Source organism: Podarcis cretensis (assembly GCF_951804945.1).
Source record: "Podarcis cretensis genome assembly, chromosome: Z".
NCBI classification, from domain to species: domain Eukaryota; kingdom Metazoa; phylum Chordata; class Lepidosauria; order Squamata; family Lacertidae; genus Podarcis; species Podarcis cretensis.
Window position 1 is genome coordinate 41,698,206 of NC_137184.1, and position 19,849 is coordinate 41,718,054.

The window sequence follows — 19,849 nt, forward strand, 5'->3', positions numbered from 1 at the left end:
CATCTTGAAGATCCCAGGCCACAGAGAGGTTAGGCTGGCCTCAACTAGAGCCAGGGCCTTTTCGGCCGCGGCTCCAATCTGGTGGAACGCTCTGTCACAAGAGACCAGGGCCCTGCGGGACTTGACATCTTTCCGCAGGGCCTGCAAACCAGAGCTGTTCCACCAGGCCTTTGGTCAGGGCGCAGCCTGACCCCCCCTCCTCTGGCAATATGCACAGAATTTTGCTTATTGGTTGCCATAAATTTGATTTTAATTAATTTTTATATTGAAATGTTTTTAGAATCGTTGGATTATTTTGATTGTTTTTAGCCGCCCTGAGCCCAGCTTCGGCTGGGGAGGGCGGGATATAAATAAAATTTATTATTATTATTATTATTATTATCCCCAGGGAATTGTAGTTCTGCATATCCTCAAGGTAACATATTCTGTTGATGAACACAATTTACACAGCAGTGATGTACCAGGCAAAACACAGCTCCTGGATATATATTTTTCCAGAGCAAGAATGGTGATGTGAACTCTCCTTGCTCAGGCAAGTGAATGAGGTAATAGTGAAGGATTCCAGGTTCCTTTGTAGCGGATTAGCATAGAGCAGGTGTGGGGAATGTCTGGAATGTTACTGAACTACAACTCCCATCATCCCTAGTCATGGGCCATGCTTGCTGGAGCTAATGGGAGTTGTAGTCCAGCAATCCCTGGAGGGCCAAAAGTTCGTCAATCCCTGTGTTATATGAATCTATTTACCTGCTTGGTATCCATTATTTGAGAAGTGGCAACAAATTGGTAATCTTAGACTTTAGACTTAATGGTCGTTGGGGGCAGCTTTAGATGGCCATGTGCATTACGTCAGTTGTGAAGCACACAATTAACATTTCTCTTTTTCTCTCTCATGCTCCCCAACCATTCTGTTTCATCCCATGCTTTGGCATACCCCTCAACTGCCCCAGTAAAACCAGGCCTCTCCTTCCTTGGGGGTTTTTAAGTAGAGGTTGGATGGCCATCTGTCAGGGATGCTTTAGTTAAGATTCCTGAATTGCAAGGGGTTGGAATAGATGACCCTTGGGGTCCCTTCCAACTCTACAATGCTATGATTCTATGATGTGTGGGAGGGGAGGGGAGATTCTATGATGTGTGGGAGGGGAGAGGATTAAATACCTCCTCTACAGCATTGTGATCCCAATTCATATGGCCCATAAGCCATAGCTTAGTAGTGGAGCACATGCTATCCATGCAAAAAAAATAAAAATAAAAATAATAATAAAAAAAAAATCCCAGGTTCAGCCCCCCAACATCTCCATTTAAGGTTGCAGGAAAAGGACTTGCCTGAAACTATAAAGCACCGCTTCCAGTCTTGCTTAGTTAATATTGACTTGGGTGGGGCCAACCATCTGGCTCCTTAAAAGGCAGCTTCTTAAGTTCATTAAAAAGGTGTGAGCAATCACAATCATAGATCTCCCATCATGTCATGCTTCATGGTGCCAGAAGGGAATGCTCCCTAAAGGAAAAGTTTTTTTTTTTTTTTTATGATGATGCTTTGAATCTGCTGTGGGTGAGCTTCTTATGTGACACCTAGTGGCCAGAAGGAGAAATGGAAGAAACAACATCTGTCCCTTAAGTTGCATACACCTGTACAATTGCATCTTGCACAGGGTTTACTTTCTGGAGATGGCATGCTTGCACAAAAACATGTATACTTGAACCGCTCCCTTGGAACCACCGCTGCACAACAATCCGTACCTTTCAGAGCTGGCATGCCAAGCGGCCCTTACAGGGCTCTCGTATGCTCTCTTGCTGGATCTCATGGAGCTGTCCAAGTTCTCCTTGAGATTTCATGAGAGCATCCAAGAGCCTGATAAGCAAGGTAAAGGGACCCCTGACAGTTAAGTCCAGTTGCAAATGACTGGGGTTGAGGCGCTCATCTTGCTTTACTGGCCGAAGGAGCCGGCGTTTGTCCGCAGTTTTTCCAGGTCAAGTGGACAGTATGACTAAGCCACTTCTGGTGAAACCAGAGCAGCACATGGAAACGCCATTTTCCTTCCCACCGGAGCAGTACCTATTTATCTACTTGCACTTTGATATGCTTTCGACTGCTAGGTGAGCAGGAGCTGGGACCAAGCAACGGGAGCTCACCCCATCGCAGGGATTTGAACCGCCGACCTGATCAGCAAACCCTAGGCTCAGTGGTTTAGACCACAGTGCCACCCGCGTCCCAGTAAGCAAGGAGGAGAGCTTAAAAGCCAAGAGAACCCAATGCAAAAGGAGCTTTTAATCTTCCCACTTTGCATGCAATTGATTTATGCAATCTCAACTAGCTAGCTTTCAACCATGCAAGGTTGAAATTGCGCAAGTTAACTGCAAGTGAAATGCATATTTAAAGCACATGACTTTCCCTAAAGAATCTTGGAAACTGTAGTTTACCCCTTGCAGAGCTGCAATTCCCAGAGTTCCTTGGTAAGAGGGATTTATTATTAAAGCACTCTGGGAAGTGTAGCTTAGTGCAGGGAATAGGAATATCTGAACAGCTCTCAGCACTCTTAACAACTACATCTCCCAGGATTCTTTTGAGAAAGCCATGATGGTTTGAAGTGGAATGATACTGCTTTAAATGTCTAGAGCAGATAGGGCAAGTTGGTCTGATCTAGCAGGACTCTTCTTAAGGAGAAGTTTAAACCTCTGCTGATTCACCTTTCAACAGAAGAAGCACACCATAGCACAGGAGTGAGGAATGTTTCTCTGCATGAGGGCTGCATAAACTTCTGCGAACTGAATGCTAGTTGTGGATTTGACCAGAGGGAAAATAGGTGGGGCAATGAATTATTGTTTTTTAACCTTTATACAGGTGGATAGTTTTTACACATGCTCACACACCCCTGTCTTCCACATCCAGGCAGAAACAGTCAAGGAGGGTGAGAAGCAGGCTCTGGTAAGAGTCCTGAAGGCCAGATACAGAGGCTTGGAAAGCCACTCCCCATCCCCAGTTTTGAGATTCCCCCGCAAAACCATAGGGACACCTATGAACATACTGAGCTCTGCAAAAAAAGGGGTACTTGCTGCTCCTTAAGTCAGAAATTGTCAAGACAGACACAAGAGCACTGAAGCAGCATTACTGGATCAGGAGAAAGTCCATATAGCCTGCTGTATGTTTGCAAGATTCCAAAGTACCATCACAGCAAGGTTGATTCCCCCCCTTGTCATGTTAGGGCAGGGATATTCCTAGACATTTTGCTGCCTGAGGCAAATTGACAAGATGGTGCCCTCCCCTCGTGGTGTGTCCAGAAGCTGATTGGTTGTTGACTCTTTGCCCTGAGGGAGAGCAGGCAAGTTTAAGACTTGCATGACAAGGCACTGCGGAACACGTAGCTTTGACTTCCATTAGAAATGGATTGGTCAAGGGGGTCAAGGGAATGGCTAGGGCTATATGTATCTGCTATCCAAGGTGATTGCCTCAATCTGCCTAATATTGGTAGGGCTGGCTCTGTGCATTGGTAATATTACTGGCAGACTAGAAATGAAGGAAACAAAAGCTATGGTGAACTGTGCATGCAGTGTGCACTGTACATGAACTGGAAATAAATAAAAATGGGGGATTCCTAATGCATTGGTCCCACTTCTGAATGGAAGCCATGGTGATTTGGAACTTCAAAAATTGAGAAATCTGGATGAAAATATTTCGGAAGCATCCTCACAAATCCAGTAACTAGATCCTTCTCTCTCCTCCCCCAGCTTTATCATTCCCTCTGTTTCCAATATTCAGGCTGTGAGTGCTATTGATGACGCAGGCAAAATGGTGCCACATGCATGCATAAGACAGAGGGATGCATTAGCAGACTTGGAGGAAGTCCAAGTTTTTTGCAGCACCACCACTATACGTGGGGACGGGGACTGGAGAGACCCCAACCTCCCAAAAATAACAACAGTGAGGGCAGAGTATAATTAGTGGCTACAGAAGGTTCATCGTTTGGGAAGGGGGCTGGAAAATGAAAGGGATGTAAATGGAACATTCTATAAAACGGCAGAGTTGTCCTGAAGCCTCAACAAGAGCACTCCACACCACAGCTCTCTGTAGCTGTGTAAGAAACTAAAGTGCACTTTACTTACCGCAAATAGCGAAGTGGTTGTCTTCCTCTGACACAGGCACAAACACATATCGATTTCCACTGAGATAGGAAATTCTGAATTTTCTTATCCTGAGAACTCAATATGCCAAGAACCTCAATGACTGGGCAAGTCAGCTTTTATTTTTTTTTAAAGAAGAAGTCACATCTCACTTCTAACTTGTTAGCTGGGGGTGGAATAGAGATAAGTTTCGGCTTTAACATGTGAGTCACTGCTGTAAGAGGATATGAAGTTCAGGCTTGTGTCTCAGAATCAATTGATTGTTTCTGCTGTACATTTCAGAGAGGTTCTTGAGGATGAAAGAGATTGGAGTGGGTGGCAGACTGTTCCACCAGTTGTTCAGTGAAAACTGGACAGTGGAGAGGAACTTTTAGGGTTGTACTGTAGATGGGAATGCATCTTTATTATTAAAGAACATAGGGGGAAACATCCCAATATAATGAAGAAAATATCAGCAGAATGTGAGCCTGTTTGGGGATTTATTTCTTTTCAAAGAGGGTTTTTGGGGACAACTGCCTCATCGGGTGCTCACTGAGGAGTAGCTGAGAGATGTAAGACTGATGGACATGTCTTTTCCCGTACTTTTGACAACAGCACCATTGCCTTGGAATAGATATGGGATCAAGAAGCTTCAGCTCTCCAGCTGTTGTTGAGCTCTAGCTATCACAGCCAACACACAGGGATGATGTGAGTTGGGCCTATGTGGAAGGTCAAAGGTTCTCCACACCCCGCTCTCTAAGACACTCAACCTCTTAATTCCTATTCCCTACTGCAGGGATGGGGAAATTCTGGCCCTCTAGATCAGGGGTCGGCAAGGTTTACTTCGCCTGGGCTGGTTCATTCCAGCAGAAATCTCTCTGTGGGCCGGATTGCGCGTGTGTGAGCGCGCACACGATTTCTGGCACCAGAGTCCCCACGCACTGCCAGTTTAGCGCAGCGCGCGGGGACTCGCCAAGTGGGCGGCTCGGTTTGGGGGCAGCTCGTGGGCTGGTTAAATGACCCCATGGGCCGCTTGTGGCCAATGGGCCTTAGGTTGCCTACCCCTGCTCTAGATGCTTTTGGGGCTCAAACTCTCATTAGTCTCAGGTTAGCACAGCCAGTGGGCAAGGATTATAGGAGCTGTGGTCCAACAATGTCTGGAAGACCACTAGTTTCTCATCCCTGCACTAGAAACTCCCCACCCCCCACCAAATCTCATTTTCAAGACACAGCCTTCTGGTATAGGCACCTGATTGGACCACAAACAAGCATACAAAGCCCATTTGTCTTTAGGATGCACAAGACATACATGTCCTCCAGGAGAATTGCCCTCAGTTGAGGAGCCTGTATTCCCACTGTTGTTCCGCTGGAACATGATGAAGAAAAAGGTCGCCGTTCTCATTCATGACGTCTTCCTTTTAGAAAAGTCTAAGAGCTGCTTAATGAAAATCGTGCTTAAACATCTGCTCTCCCTTCCTGCTGAGCGTCGCTGCTGCCAAGCATGCTCGGAACAGTGGTGGAGCACTTCAGTACAGCAGCTCCACTCATTTCTTTCTTTGTAAAAGCTGCTGTTCTCCCATTGAAAACATGGAGAGAGGATAAATTCAGAGCTCAATCAGCAGCCATTGACCAGAAGTCACAAAATAGGAAAAAGTGAATGCAGGCAGGAATTTATCATATATCCAGGCTTGTTTTTTAACAGAAGGTCCCAGGTGCCGTTCTTTATCACTAATCAATCCCTATGTTCACTGGGCGATAGTCTGAGTCAATTAGGTTCTCTGTGATTCCATACTTTTTGTCCCTACCGTTGCCTTTGTACCACTTTAAATTCTGCACTTTTAACTTTTGTTTTACTTGTAAGCTGCTGTGTACAGATATTTGCCCATAAGAGAGACATAAACAAGTCATAAATGAATACATAAATAAAAATAACAATTAAAGAGAGAAAATGGTAGAGAAAAGGCAGCATTTTTACAGAAAATGTTTTGGTAGGGGGAACAGGTGGGTGAGCTCTCACCACCTCACGCCAAGATGCATTGGAGGAAGTTGCTTGCACGACTAAAAAAATGTTGTGAACATACGAAGCTATTTGATACAGTCAGACCACTGGTCTATCTAGCTCAGCATTGTCCACACCAACTGTTTCCCAGCCCTACAAGGAGATGCTGGGCATTGAACCTGGGACCTTCAGTACTCAAGAAGGAATATAGGAAGCTACCCTATACCAAGTGATAAATTTGGCCCATTTAGCTCAGTAGTATTGGACTGGCAGCAGCTCTCCAGGCTTCCAAGTGGGGTTCTCTCGCAGCCCTACCAGGAGATGCCAGGGATTGAACATGGGACCTTCTGCATGCAAAGCAGGTGCTCCAACACTGAGCTATGTCTGTCTAGTCACACATAAGAGACTGCTGTGTAAAGTATTTAAAATGGAATTGAGCTTCAAGGGTTTTTATTCAACTTAATTCCTCTGCCTCCATTTGAGTGACTCTTAACAGACAAGCATGGCATTCCTGATCTAATGGCAGGAAGCAAAGTGTTAAAAGATGCATTACATCCTTTGCCAGCTAGCAGATAAAGTATGTGTTGTAAAACTTCCTATTTCAAAAAAAGAACAAGAGGAGCCATCATTCAAGCTTATTACTGGAGTGGGTTAAGCAGAGGAAGAACACAGCACATTGTCTACCCAAGGACCACTTCTGGTTTCAAGAGTTTTGTAATTGTATCCCAGAAATAGGTACTTTAAGAACTGCGTCTGGACCCCAGTTAGTGCCCAACACTGTCAGCACCAGCCACTGTTACGATTATCATAACATACTGTAGGCAGCAATAGGCACATTTATAAAGCAAAGGGTTGCAGTTCTTCCAAGCTCATTTGGAAGCTGGCTAAAAGTTTAGGCAAATCCCCTTCCTGCTCCTTCATCTGCAAGAATACACTACTTGTATTCTTCCAGTGTTAAATCAAAGGTCTTCCCTATGACTTCTGAAGAATGAAATAACATAGAACAACTGTTTGAATCATATCAAAAGTTTCAGTTTCCAATATAAGTATACTTCCAAGAACATCTAAGTGTACCTCCTTGCTGCTTGTCATTCCATTGTCCCAAACACATACACAGATCAGAAGAAACCAGAATATATGCAAACATGTATGCCATATTATCTATTCCACATTATTAAGAGTGTGTTGGAACAGGACGGAATGACAAGCAGCAAGCAGAAATCTTTGTCTATGGAAAGGAGTACAGGAGCCAATTACTGAAAAAAGAAAAATCACATAAGACTCACTGTAAGAGAAAAGCATTCATTCTCCCAAACAGTATGCTGAGTACATATTAGGAACTTGACAACATGGCTATGCTGAAAGAAGTTTTCTCACTTGAAGGAAGCCTATTCTGGTGGACAGGGCTTAATACAGGCATGCACCAATGATCCTCACCCAGTGTGTCATAAGAGCCAATGTATAGAAAGTAATCAGGAAAACTACAGAACTGAAGGTAAGATATTACTTTGTAAACATGCTGGCTAGCAAGTGATGATTCAACAGCAACCGTTTCATTTTTTGCATTTACTTTTGAGTCCACAATTAATTTATGCTATATGCTTATGTTTTATTAAAAAGGTTCATAATACATCAATTCCATAGATAAGGGAAGGAAAGAGAAATTTCAACACAATATACTACAAAATAAATTTGCAATTCAGATGAACCAGCAGCATGTTGCCCAACATTAGATTCCTCCTCCTTTAAAAAGGATACATCTTATTTACAGACTCCCTTAAGACACTGTCACTATTCTACATCCTTACGTTTTAAAATATTCCTAGTGATTTATAGTAATACAAGTAGGAGGTTCTCATTTGTAAACATTTTCAATCCCAGGATTTATCTCTTAGGTTAGGATTTAAAAACAGAGTAAAAACTTTGGAAGCATAATGATAAAATATTCAAGATTCAGGAAAGTTGTGGAAGTTAATTTCGCCTTAAGGAAAAATTTGTCCTTAAGCAGCACTTCACATTAGCTACTGAAACAGGTACAATTCCCAGCTGCACACTGCTGCATTTCAGCTGTGCTTGTGTGCTGAATCCTGTGTAGCAGGTTCCAGTGAAATCAAGAAGTGATTTTGGATCAGTGCTCCCACCAGTCTAATCAATAAAAGTGGCAATTTGTTCAAAAGATTTGTGCATTTGTCCATGATTACACATGCATTCGTAGCTATACTAAGAAACTCATTTATCGACAAAGACACAGGTTGAGGAAGAAGAGCAATGGCTATCTGGCAAGATTATGGAAAAGGTGACAGTATGAAATGTTAAAGATATTTAAAAGTATCAGTTGTGAGAGGGCAACACAAATCAGGTACATTTATTAAAACAAACTGTGGGGGTGTTATCCACTCAAGTTTTAGTCAGAGCAGACCCACTGAAATTAATGGGTCTAAGTTAATCAAGTCCACTAAATTCAATGGCCCTACTCCAAGTAGAACTAACAAACAGATACATTCCTGGGTCTCAACAAACAATGCACAAACATTTTTAGGACTGCCTAACGCTATTACCGAAATCTGTGGTAAAGCTGTCAGTGGTAATTCTACCACAGTTCTTGGAAATTAGGCAAAACATTCCATTGTTGAGGAAAAGCATTTCTTGGAAGGGGATAACTGAATTAAGAGGCAAGATTAGGGTAGACTCTATACTTTGTGGAGAAAAGTATCCTACATTAAAAGCCACCATGCAAAAATGTGCTAACAGGTGGACTGAAGTTACAAGCTCCTGGACAGGACTCAATGCACCCTTCCTTCTGCATCAAAAAGTATACGGAGCCACTTTTTCAAGCACCTGGTGTTCTGTTTAACCATGAAGTGTAGCCAGCATACTGTCAGTCAAGGCTCCTGAAATTGAACCCCCCCCCCAATCTAAAAGACACAGGAATAAAATCTATTTAAAAGAACTTCAACCATTTTTGATCCAAACTCTGTTGGTGAAACTCTGAAATTCTTCATGTTCAACTTCACGAATTATCTAGATGTTCATTTCAAAGCAGTTCTAGGCAGGTTACTAAGCAAGCAAATGTTTCCCAGGAGCTCTCTGCAGACAGATTGTGAAAATTGATTCCAGGGTACTCCTGTTGAGGCTCCCTTCTAGTCTTCCCAACTCTTGAGGCTCACGAAGTCAGAGCTGTAATTAAAAAACTAAAAATGCTACTGGAATGGGGGAATGATGCAACCCCATCTTGTCCCATTTCAAACACCGACTATTAGACTTTACACTCTGGGGCTTCGCTCCACCTGGAAACATCCCCTCCTTGCCTGCCACGCTGCAGAGGCGACTTTTAGTCCTGCTTCCCTTCCCGCCATTGCCGTGAGCCTTAGTCCTGCTTCCCTTCCCGCCATTGCCGTGAGCCTTCGTTCCATGCCACGTAGACAAAAAGAGCGAGCACGACGTGAACAGCTACCACAGCAACTATTGCGGCATAAAAATAGCTGTCTCTGCTTGACATTCCAAAGGAACCTAAAAGAACAAGGGGGGTGGGAGAGAGAAGCATTAAAACTTACAGGAAGCCAGTAAAAAAAAATCAGCCAATGACTTCATATTTTCTAGTGACCAAATTATTTAAATGATAAAAAGATTGTATGATCAGGGCAGAAGTGGCTAAAGTAAAACTATGTCTTCCTTTTAAGGCCCTCGGCTTCTATAAAACTCTTCCAGAGTCATAAATATGTCCTTGATTTGAGGGTTTTCTATGGTTCACACAACAGCTGCAACCTAGAGAAGAGTATCAGTGCTTGAGTCTTGAATCCTATCCTCATTTACAAGACAGTAAGCCTAAATGAAACTTACTTCTGAGTAGACATGCAAAGACTGTGCTGCAAGAATGTTTTTAGTTATGATAAGTTTCACTTATGAAGAAAGCAACACACAGAGGTAAATCATGTATATTGACATTCTTCCATGATCAACATATGCAAATAAAATGGACTTCTTTACTCCATGCCACCCTTCACTAACTTGGTGCCCCCAAGTGTTCTAGACTACAACATCCATTGGCTGATGCAAGTTGTAATCCAAACCATCTGGAGGGCACCAGGTTGGAGAAGACTGCCACACACCACCTCAGTTATATTCAATACCTTTTTCTGCCCATTAATAGCAGCGAACAGAAGCTCTGAAGTTAAGTTATGCAAATTTTAAAATTATTATTACTGGGAAGGGAGAGAGGGTACAACTTAGCAGCCCTACCAAAACATACACAAATATATCAGCCACGCCCTTATTTTCAGTGTTTATGCTCCAAACATTCAAGATGGGTTACAATAAATTAAAAAAAATGAACACAAGTTTTTGACACCAGCAAGATCACAGGCCAAGTGCCTGTGGGCTGCTGCTAAGTGGCAGGGCACCTTAGCAGTGGGTACCAGCCGTGGGAAAAAGCAGCCCCCGATAATTCGTGTGCCAAGGAACAACAGTCTGCCAATGGCACTACGCCAGCCAGGCAGAGAGGGAATCTCCTTGGGTGAAGTTATGCATGTTTTGTTAAAATGTTTTTGCTTGAAGTTAAAATTGTTTTTAGTACACACTGGGAGTATTTGCACTGAAGGTGTGGGATATAAATAATATAAAGAAAGAAATGTAGAGAACAGATTTTGCAGTGCTGTTTGGAAAACATACATAAAAAAGAGAGACCACATATATTCCAAGAAAACAGATGTTACATTTCTGGGTACATTTTCATGAGTACGTTTTTCCATTTCCAGAGTCTAAACCAGAGGATGACTCAGAGGACGGAGAAAATTTGTAAGCTGCTTCTGTTCAGCTATGTAATGACAACTGCCCTTTCATCCAATAAATTGTATTTGGAAATTTCCAAAACTCACTTTAGTAATTTAGGAGGAGCTCTGCTTGTGCCAATTTTCTAACTGAAAGGATAAGATAACTTCTGGTTTCTACGAGGAGCACTGCTCTATCTCCAACACAAAATATATATCTAGACACCACCAAAAAAGTGGTTTTCCAACTTTCCCCCTGTGGAGCACTGGGACATTGTTGAGGATCATAGAATCATAGAATTTTAGAGTTGGAAGAGACCCTGAGGGTCATCTAGTCCAAATCCCTGCAATGCAGTGCAGGAATCTTTGGAGCTCGAATACACAATCCCAAGATTAAGAGTCTCAGGTTCTATCGACTGAGCTATAAGAAGCCACTTAGGGGTTTTTCAGCCCACAGTCCCAATTGTAATGCACTGTGCTAGATGCTTTTAATTGCATTTTTATTATTTCTTTTATTTTGTTAACATTACATTATAATAAAAATACAATATAAGAAATGAAAGAAGCAATAAAAACACAATGAAAAATCAATATGAATATTTAATGCAATGTGTGTCCTGTCTTCCAACTTCAGCCACAAAACCATTGACAAGTCACAGACAATTTTATGGGAGACACTGCCATAAATTGCTTTCAAAACAAGTTTTACAAAGAATTTGGTTTCTCCATTGCACAATCAATTTAGAATGGCACAGAAAAGCCTCCTCCTTCAGTGTTTTGATACTTTAACATCTTGACAAATGCTTCAACGAAATATTCAGTGATCGTTGCTATTATTCAAATCCTGAAAATACAAAACCCAAAGAAATGCTGCTTACCATATAACAATATGTAATTTTAAAAAATAATCCAAATAATTGATTTACTTTTAAGATAAAAAAAGCAATGATAACAAAAAGAAGCAGGTAGTAATAAAGAAAATTACCTTCAAATACGTATACCTTTGATGAGAAATACAGCCCAATGGGTAACATAATCATTAAAGTAGTGAAGAACAGGAGCGTTCTTAGGGTCGAAGCTAATGAAGTTTCATTTCTGCAAGAAACAAATCACAGTGTGAGAAACTTGAGCAGGGCCAGGCCCGACATATGGAACGTCCAACGTTCATTTAACCTGGCATTTGTAGGATGGATGAGGTGCAAGGAAGACTGTTAAGAAAGGAAGCAGGCAAAACAGTGTTTGCTGTTTAGGAGTGTAACAACTGATAAGTGAAAATGAATAACTAAGCAGGCTCATACTGCAGTAATCAGAATGCTAAGAAGAAGGTAATAATACAATGTCTTAGTACTGTGCCATGAGGCATCTCTTCATCCCACCACACCCTGGGTGGACAGGGGATCCTGCTGCAGTAGTAATGAAGATGTTTTTGCTTTAGAGTTAGGACTCTATTTGTATTAGTCCCACCCAGAAACAGACTAGGCAGCACCGGATCCACTGGAACCTTAGCTGGCCCCACTGCCCTCACATGATGGTAACGAGCCCAATCCAGGCTTCTTTGCTGTACCAGCCCTGCTGCTGCTGTAGTGAAGGGGCATTTTCCTGTTTCTGCTGTCATGACCAACATGAGTAGCAGGGCTGCTCTGTGAATCCCTGCCACTGCTAGACAGGGGTTAGGATTGTAGCCTACTTTTATTTCTTCTGAAATCAACCAATAAATAATGGATTTACTTGTGGAATTAAACACATTTTTCAGAACTGCTGAACAAGTCTACTACTGGTAATTAATACTGTCTATGGGATCAGAAGGTCGGTGGTTCGAATCCCCACCACGGGGTGAGTTCCCGTTGCTGAGTCCCTGCTCCTGCCAACCTAGCAGTTTGAAAGCACCTCAAAGTGCAAGTAGATAAATAGGTACCGCTCTGGCGGGAAGGTAAACGGCGTTTCCGTGCGCTGCTCTGGTTCGCCAAAAGCGGCTTAGTCGTGCTGGCCACATGACCCGGAAGCTGTACGCTGGCTCCCTCGGCCAATAAAGCAAGATGAGTGCCACAACCCCAGAGTCGGCCACAACTAGACCTAATGGTCAGGGGTCCCTTTACCTTTACCTATGGAAAACAATTAAGGCTATTGTTTTTGACAGACACTATGAAAATGCGCCAATATGTATGCCATATTGTTCAATTTAATGACTGTATTGATAGGAATTTAAAAATTATCAAAGTCTACAAACAAGATAACATTTACTCTAATGCTAATACTAAAGTTTTCTATCAAGTGAAAGCTGCATTCCTGGCAAGTATTACAACCAGAATTAACAAGCAATCAAATACCTCTCAATGGATTAACAAGTGATCAAACAGCTCCCTCTGGATAAGATACCAGCTGTATACATATTGAGGAAGGTAAATATGTAATTTAAACATAGATCACCTGCATTTTAAAGGGCATGTTTTCACAGAAGCAAGTGCTATTTCAGATGCTGCTGTGAGACTGAATCTCACAACCAATTTAACACAACTGCACAACTGGTGACCCAGCACAGAGATCCATGTGTGCAGAAAAATACCAGCACCTCTCTTTTCCACACAGGAATCTCCATTTAATTTGATGGAGGAGCCAACCTGCATGCGCACGTGAGTATGGGTTGTATCCAATGCTGGTCCTGCTCAGAGTTAAACCCACTGAAATGAATGAACATGACTAACTTAGGTCCATTAATTTCAGTAATTCTACACTGAGTATAACTTAGTTGTGTACAACCCTATGTGGCACTTTACACTAAGCATCTTTATTTTAGGCATGATAGATTTACAGGCATACTGGAGTAACTGGGCTTGCTTCCAAATTTGCTGAATGAGGCAAATGGCTGGGAATTGTGTGCATCCAATTTATCACTTTAGTCTTTAAAGGCCTAAATGACTTAGGACCCAAATATATGAAAGTTTCCTTACCTACATACCCTCTCAGCTATTAAGAATAGCAAAGGGAGCCATCTTGGTACTTCCCCCACTTTTTGAAATGTGGGGAATGGCAGACTAGAAGAGGATTTTCTCTGCAGCAGCCCCTAAACTGTGGAATGCTGTTCCCACTCTGGCACCTTTCATCATACACTGAAGATGCATTTCTTTACTCTTGACCAGAGTATTGTTGTTCTTGTTGTATTTATTTACTTATATTCTGCCTTTTTCCCTAACAGGGACTCCAAGTGGCTTATAGATAAAATAAGAACAGCTAAAAGGGAGGGGGTCCATTAAATTCTTCTTCTGATTGCATATTGTTTTAACAGATTTTGATCTTTTGTTTCTATATTGTTGTAGTCCTCTTTGGGACCTTATGGAGAAGGGATGGTAAGAAATCCAATACATTTTAACCATTCACAAGTTATACTGGAGCCAGTATAATGGAGTGAGACTCTGTAAAGAAACATTGTTCTATATTTTTGTTTGCTTTCAGCCACTTGCATTCTGACACAAAAGGGCCATGGTCCATAGAAGTCTTTGTTAACCAAAAACAATTGAAAAATATAAAATAAAGATACCGTTTTAATAAAATTTTGTTTCAGCATTGGAATGCCAATGGTGCAACATTGCACCCTAGTGGGAACTGGAATTTGTTAGCTGCTACTGTGAATCACAAATGCAAGCAGATTTTAGTAGTACTTTAGGCTCCATAAGCAAATAGAGCATTTGGTTTGTTATGTTAGATTTTACATTCAATCTGATACACCAATCACAGCTTATTTTTATGTCGGCTTCCACTAGTCAATGCTTGCTTTGTTGAGTTAGTTGTTTATACCAAAATAAAGTGACCTGGCCAAGTCTAAATGTCAAAAACAGGTGCTTTTAGATAATGTAAACTGGCTTATACTGGTCACCTCCTGATTACATACAGAGGTACTCTGGGATGACTTGTCTGAACAGCATTTGCTCCTTGAGATCTAAGTAGTGAGCCAGAATGGTGTGGTCAGAGCTTCAGACTTTGGCTGGAAAGAACTGGATTCAAACATCAACTCAGCTACAAACCTTACTGGGTGACCTTGCCCAATATATCCATAAGATATACTGTTTAAAGAGCTATAGACTGCCACCATGAATAAGAAGTAATATGAATTCCAGTCATGATCAGCTGTCAAGGTTAAAACTGACAAGAAATTTTGTTTTGTCATAAACTACATGTAGCAACAGGAACACTTGTTTTTGTTTTAAATAACTGAATTTTAATTTCAGTAATGAACATATTTAAAAGATAACTTTGAAAAAGCCCTTCTGGTTTTTTGATTATCATATCCAACCCACACCAGGACAATTTTCAATCCAATCCTCTTTCTCCTCCTCATGCTTTCCAGAGGCCTGCATGATCAAACTGAAGTACAACACACACACCCTGCCAAAACCAAACCACATGCTAGCCCAAAATGAAGACAATACCCTATCCCACTGTTCCACCGCCCCTACTGTGGTATTCAGCAGCATACTGCCTCCAATTCTCCAGGGTGTTCATTTATTCATTAAATCCATCATCTCAGCTTTCCTCCAAATGGGTGTTCCGTACAGCCAATCATCAGGTAGCTGCTGATAAAGATGTTTCCTCCAGGTTTGCCTAAATCACCCTTTAAATCCATCATAGCTAGTGACTATCCCCACTTATGCCTATGGGCTGCACCAAAAAGCTAGCATGGTAAGATAAATAGCTCAGTTGGTAGGGCATGAGTCTCTTAATGTCAGGGCCGTGGGCTTGAGCCCCAAATTGGGCAAAGATTCCTGCATTGCAGGGGGTTGCACAAGATGACCCTCCCAACTCTTATGAGAGAACATTCCACTCCATCCCTCTCCCCTTGACAGAAGTCTCTGCAGCAATCCCTGACACCTCTAGGTAGGGCTGAGGAGGCCCCACATCTGAAACCCCAAAGAGCTGTTGCCAGCCAGTGTAGAAACCAAGCCTTCAGGTATCTGAATGAACACCCTGCCGCCAGTAGAGATTCAGAGGGCACCTTCTTGTACCAATCTCTGCTACTCCGCCAGGCAATCAAAGAGAGCTTCCCCTACCCCCCCCCCCAATAACAGCCTTTTGGGTGTTGTTTTTAAAAAGAAAATCCTTCCCACCCACCCACGCCTTTAACTTTTTATTGCAAATAAATCGATAACACTGAGCCACATAGACCAGTGGCCTGGCTCGGTATTAAGGCAGCTTCCTATGTCCCTGTTTCGCTTCCTTATTTTGACATGCAGGGAACTCCCAACCCGACACGCACGTCGCCCCCCGCCCCCGTCAAAGCAAGCGAAGGCCACAATCCTACATTCACTTACCTGGGAGTAAACCTCATCGAAGCCAACGGGGCTTACCTCTGAGTAGGCATACCCAGCACTTTCCCCCTCCATTCCAACCCGTTCCCCCCCCCCTCATTTTATGTTATTTGTTTTAATTTATAACCTGGGATCGGGAGGCGAGAGCGCGTTCAGGGCGGCCTTGTCGTAGCGCTCCATGACAGGGACGATATGAGCCTTTTTACCCCCTGCCTCTCCGGCAGCGGCGAAGGGAACAGGAGAAGCTGCGCGCGCAGAGAGCATACTGGTCAGCTGATGCCTTCCCTTCCCATCCTCCACCGCGGCCGCCGGTCACGTGACGACGGGAAAAAAAAAGGCTCGCCGGCGTCGCTTTGCAGAAGGGAGGAGAGCGAGAGAGCTGCCTAGACTGTCTCTCACGGTTTCGGGAAATGCCTAGACCGTCTCCCAGAGCGCCCTCTTGTGAGCACCAGAGGTAGAGGTAGAAATGATAAATGAAAAGCCTGCGGATTCTCCGGATGTGAATAGGGCTGTAAGGGACTGGGGACGGCAAGCGGGTGTAACCGGTTTTAGTCCTACTCGGAGTAGACCCGCCTAAAGAATCCTTTAATATCGAGGTGGGGGGGTCCTTTAATATCGGGGTGGAGGGGGTGGGGTGGGCTAGTCTAGGCTGCGTGCGCACGCGTTCGAAGCACATCCTCTTCCTCAAAGTATTATGGGAAATGTTGTTTGCACCTCATATTTCAGAGTGCGCTTCTTTCCCTCAAAGGATTCTGGGAAATGTAGTTTGTCCCTCACAGAATTCTCAACAGCAATTAATGCATCATAGTGCCCAGAATCCTTGTGTGTGTTCGTTTCAATGGTGCTTTTGAGATACAGTGGTGTACACAGCTTTAGTTGGTAATAACCCAATATTTTATATATTTTATTAATTTTTAATTACTTTTGTGGCCAGTGTAGCCTGTTTCATACAGGTTCATCTGCAGCTATCATTTGTACTTTAAAAAAACCCCAGCAGCAGTACAAATTCACTGGGAAAATATTAATACACTATATCTTAAATAGCAATTAAGATATTCTCAAAAAATAAAAAGCTGTGTCAAGAATGATTGATTGATACATATAAAGATTTATATATAGAATGCTTTAAAACAATCTCATAAGTGGGTGATATGAAATGGTATAAGATGCATTTTAAAACAGCAATAAAAAAGATTTTAAAATGGTAGATATAACAGATTGGCCAAAATGTAGTTGAAAACAGTGCATTAAAAAATTAGATGTCTGAGCAGGCTTGCCACTTTTCAACATGGGGTTCCCAGAGCAGGTAACAATTAAAATCAAGCTCTTAAAACATCCAATTAGCAGCAACAATTATTACTAAAACTGTAGCACCCTGCTTGTGGTTAACGCTTAGCTGGAATGAAATATTCAACGCAGCAATAGAGAAATTAAAATAGTAATTTATTTGTCAGACAAATAATTTATTTGTCAGACAAATAAATATGAGGCACAGTGGTATATGGTTACCAAGCTCTGGCCTGGCCTCTTGCCATTCTGGCCGGCACTTATATTTCCTTAATCCAGCCCCCTTGCTCCTCCTGTGGCTGCCTCTGTCCAATCAGCCTGGTTGAAATTCCTATTGGCTGTTTGCTACAACCAATCACAAAAGATACACCCATTTCCTCTTGCCCTTTTATGGAAATCAAAAAGCTATATATTCTTCTATCTATAAATGACAAATAAGTAGTAATATATCTTACATGTGTCTCAACAAGGAATCTTAATTACCAGCTCACCTCTTGCCCTCCTTGCCCTATTGCCTTCCAAAACAGATGATTAATCTTGAATTTTTATCTTAAACATATGTCAAGGATTTTGAGTTCACATCAACATTGAGAGATCTCCTTCATTTGAAGGTTTCTAAACAAAAGGCCTGACAACCATATATCAGGAGTGCTCGATGGCGTCTCCTGTCTGGCAGGAGGTTGGGCTGGTGGCTGACTTAATTTCAGGATAGTTACAACTCTTACAACTATATGAAATAAGAATCTAGCATTTCTTAAATCCTTTGCATAATTATATTTAAGCTAATATATTTAATACATAAATAACCTTTTAAAAGGAAAAGAAATCTTAAAAGGATCTTAGTTTAAGAAAGAAACAGCTTTAGAAAAGACTTCCCAAAAATGCTCTGTTTCTGCCAGCCAGACCAGTTGCTTTTTCACTGCTCTTGACCTTTTTAACCTTAGGAAGAAGATATGGCTCATTTTACTATTTATCCACCCTTAATTTGTAGGGTCAGTGTAACCTTGGCTCTCAGCCTGTAATTCCCTTTTTACGACTTTGAGAATTGTTTTCTGCTATAAATCAGGGGGGGCCCTTGTCTAGGAGAAAAACATCTTGCCAAGGTTTTTAGGCAGCTGGTCTTCTGCCTGGCATGAAACAGTTGAAGATCTTTAAGCTCATTCTTAAAATACAAGCCCTGATTAAACATATAAGCTTTAATAAAAATGCAAGCTTATGATTAGATGCCTCAAAACAGTGGATGTTATGAAGAGTTAGAAGTTAACACTGCATAAAATCAAAGCCATAAGATTAAAAAGTAATCACAACTGTATTATTTATTTAGGACATTTATGTCTCACATTTCTTCCAAGAAACTCATAAAGTAGCATATATTGTTCCCTAGCCCCTTTTATCCTTATAGCAACTCTGTGGTGTAGGCTGACAGCTAATTACTGGCCTAATATCACATTGGCTATGTTTGTGCAACACTCTACTATGCAATACGATATAATAAGCATTAATAGAACACTCTGTGGTGGCTTTTAACAATATCAGCCTTGCATATAACTGTCAGGCTGTATCTCTTTTCATAGCCTTTTGGCTCCCATGTTTTCAACCTCTCTCTCTCTCTCTCTGTGTGTGTGTGTGTGTGTGTAACACAACTAGGCTTGCCAGAACTGAATTCTCCAGGTTTGCCTGGCCACTCCCAGGTGGCAGGAGGAGAGCTTGTATATCCTGGTAGGTGAGAGCGCCTGACATTTTAGTTATATTATTATTAAGAAGACTGTGCAAGTTTCAACCCAGCAAGAGCCAGTTGCAAATTATTGCACAGACCCTCAGAGGGGGGTTGCAGTGGTGTCTGCCTACAGAGGAATGTGGTCCTTGTGCTGAAATGATCCCCTAAAACCATTTAGTGGTGCACCCCCCCATGGTATCTGTAGAGATGAAGGTTGGTCTATATTTTTTAATATTAAACAAGCACATGAATTCAACCCTGCTGAGGTGCACCCACCATTGTGGAACCTCAGGAGATTATGGTGATGCACCTCCAGGGTTGCCGTCGGTTGCAGACCACCTGTGACATCATAACTGTACATGGCAACTGAGTGGATATAAAGGTGGGCCTTTTTCTCTTCTCCAACAGAACACAGCAGAAACGGTTGTAAGAGTCAGGGTTGCCCAGTCTTCTTCGACTTGGGTAAGGTGAACTGGCAGGTGGATGGAGGTAGTCATCTGGTTATGGGATGCTGTGGAGCAATAATAAGGCAAGTTCACTTGCTGAGCAGGTGGATGGAGGCAAACATCTGGTTGCAGGATGTTGTGGAGCAATAATAAGGCAAGTTCACTTGCTGAGCAGGATCACGTCTTGAAGGCATCTGATAATCCATGGTCATAAGCTGGTTGATGTCTAATGATGGACC

At 42.3% G+C, this 19,849-nt stretch overlaps 1 protein-coding gene and 1 long non-coding RNA gene across 4 annotated transcripts in view; one reads left to right on the forward strand and one right to left on the reverse strand.

Annotated features, from left to right (window-relative positions):
• Positions 1–7,678: 7,678 nt before the first annotated feature.
• On the reverse strand, positions 7,679–16,455 carry VMA21 (vacuolar ATPase assembly factor VMA21). Its single transcript, XM_079962976.1, has 4 exons — positions 16,288–16,455; positions 11,846–11,955; positions 9,462–9,604; positions 7,679–9,425 (listed from the first exon to the last, which is right to left on the reverse strand). Exons 1-3 carry the CDS (start codon positions 16,422–16,424, stop codon positions 9,462–9,464), a joined length of 390 nt encoding a protein of 129 aa, XP_079819102.1. The 5' UTR covers positions 16,425–16,455; the 3' UTR covers positions 7,679–9,425.
• Positions 16,456–16,499: 44 nt separating this feature from the next.
• The window catches only part of LOC307208318, a 109,103-nt gene continuing 105,753 nt past the window's right edge, over positions 16,500–19,849 (forward strand). For 2 of the 3 annotated variants that reach the window (XR_013835083.1, XR_013835084.1), the window contains exons 1-2: positions 16,500–16,620; positions 19,095–19,166. This is a non-coding gene — a long non-coding RNA (uncharacterized lncRNA). The remainder of the gene's footprint in view (positions 16,621–19,094; positions 19,167–19,849) is intronic. The other variant, XR_013835085.1, reaches the window with a different exon arrangement.

Coding starts and splice junctions, on each gene's coding strand:
- VMA21 (XM_079962976.1), bottom strand. CDS start 16,424: ATGCTCTCTGCGCGCGCAGCTTCTCCTGTTCCCTTCGCCGCTGCCGGA. Junction 11,956..16,287: donor CTCTCGCCTCCCGATCCCAG/GTTATAAATTAA, acceptor TGTTTCTTGCAG/AAATGAAACTTCATTAGCTT. Junction 9,605..11,845: donor AAAGGTATACGTATTTGAAG/GTAATTTTCTTT, acceptor TTGTTCTTTTAG/GTTCCTTTGGAATGTCAAGC.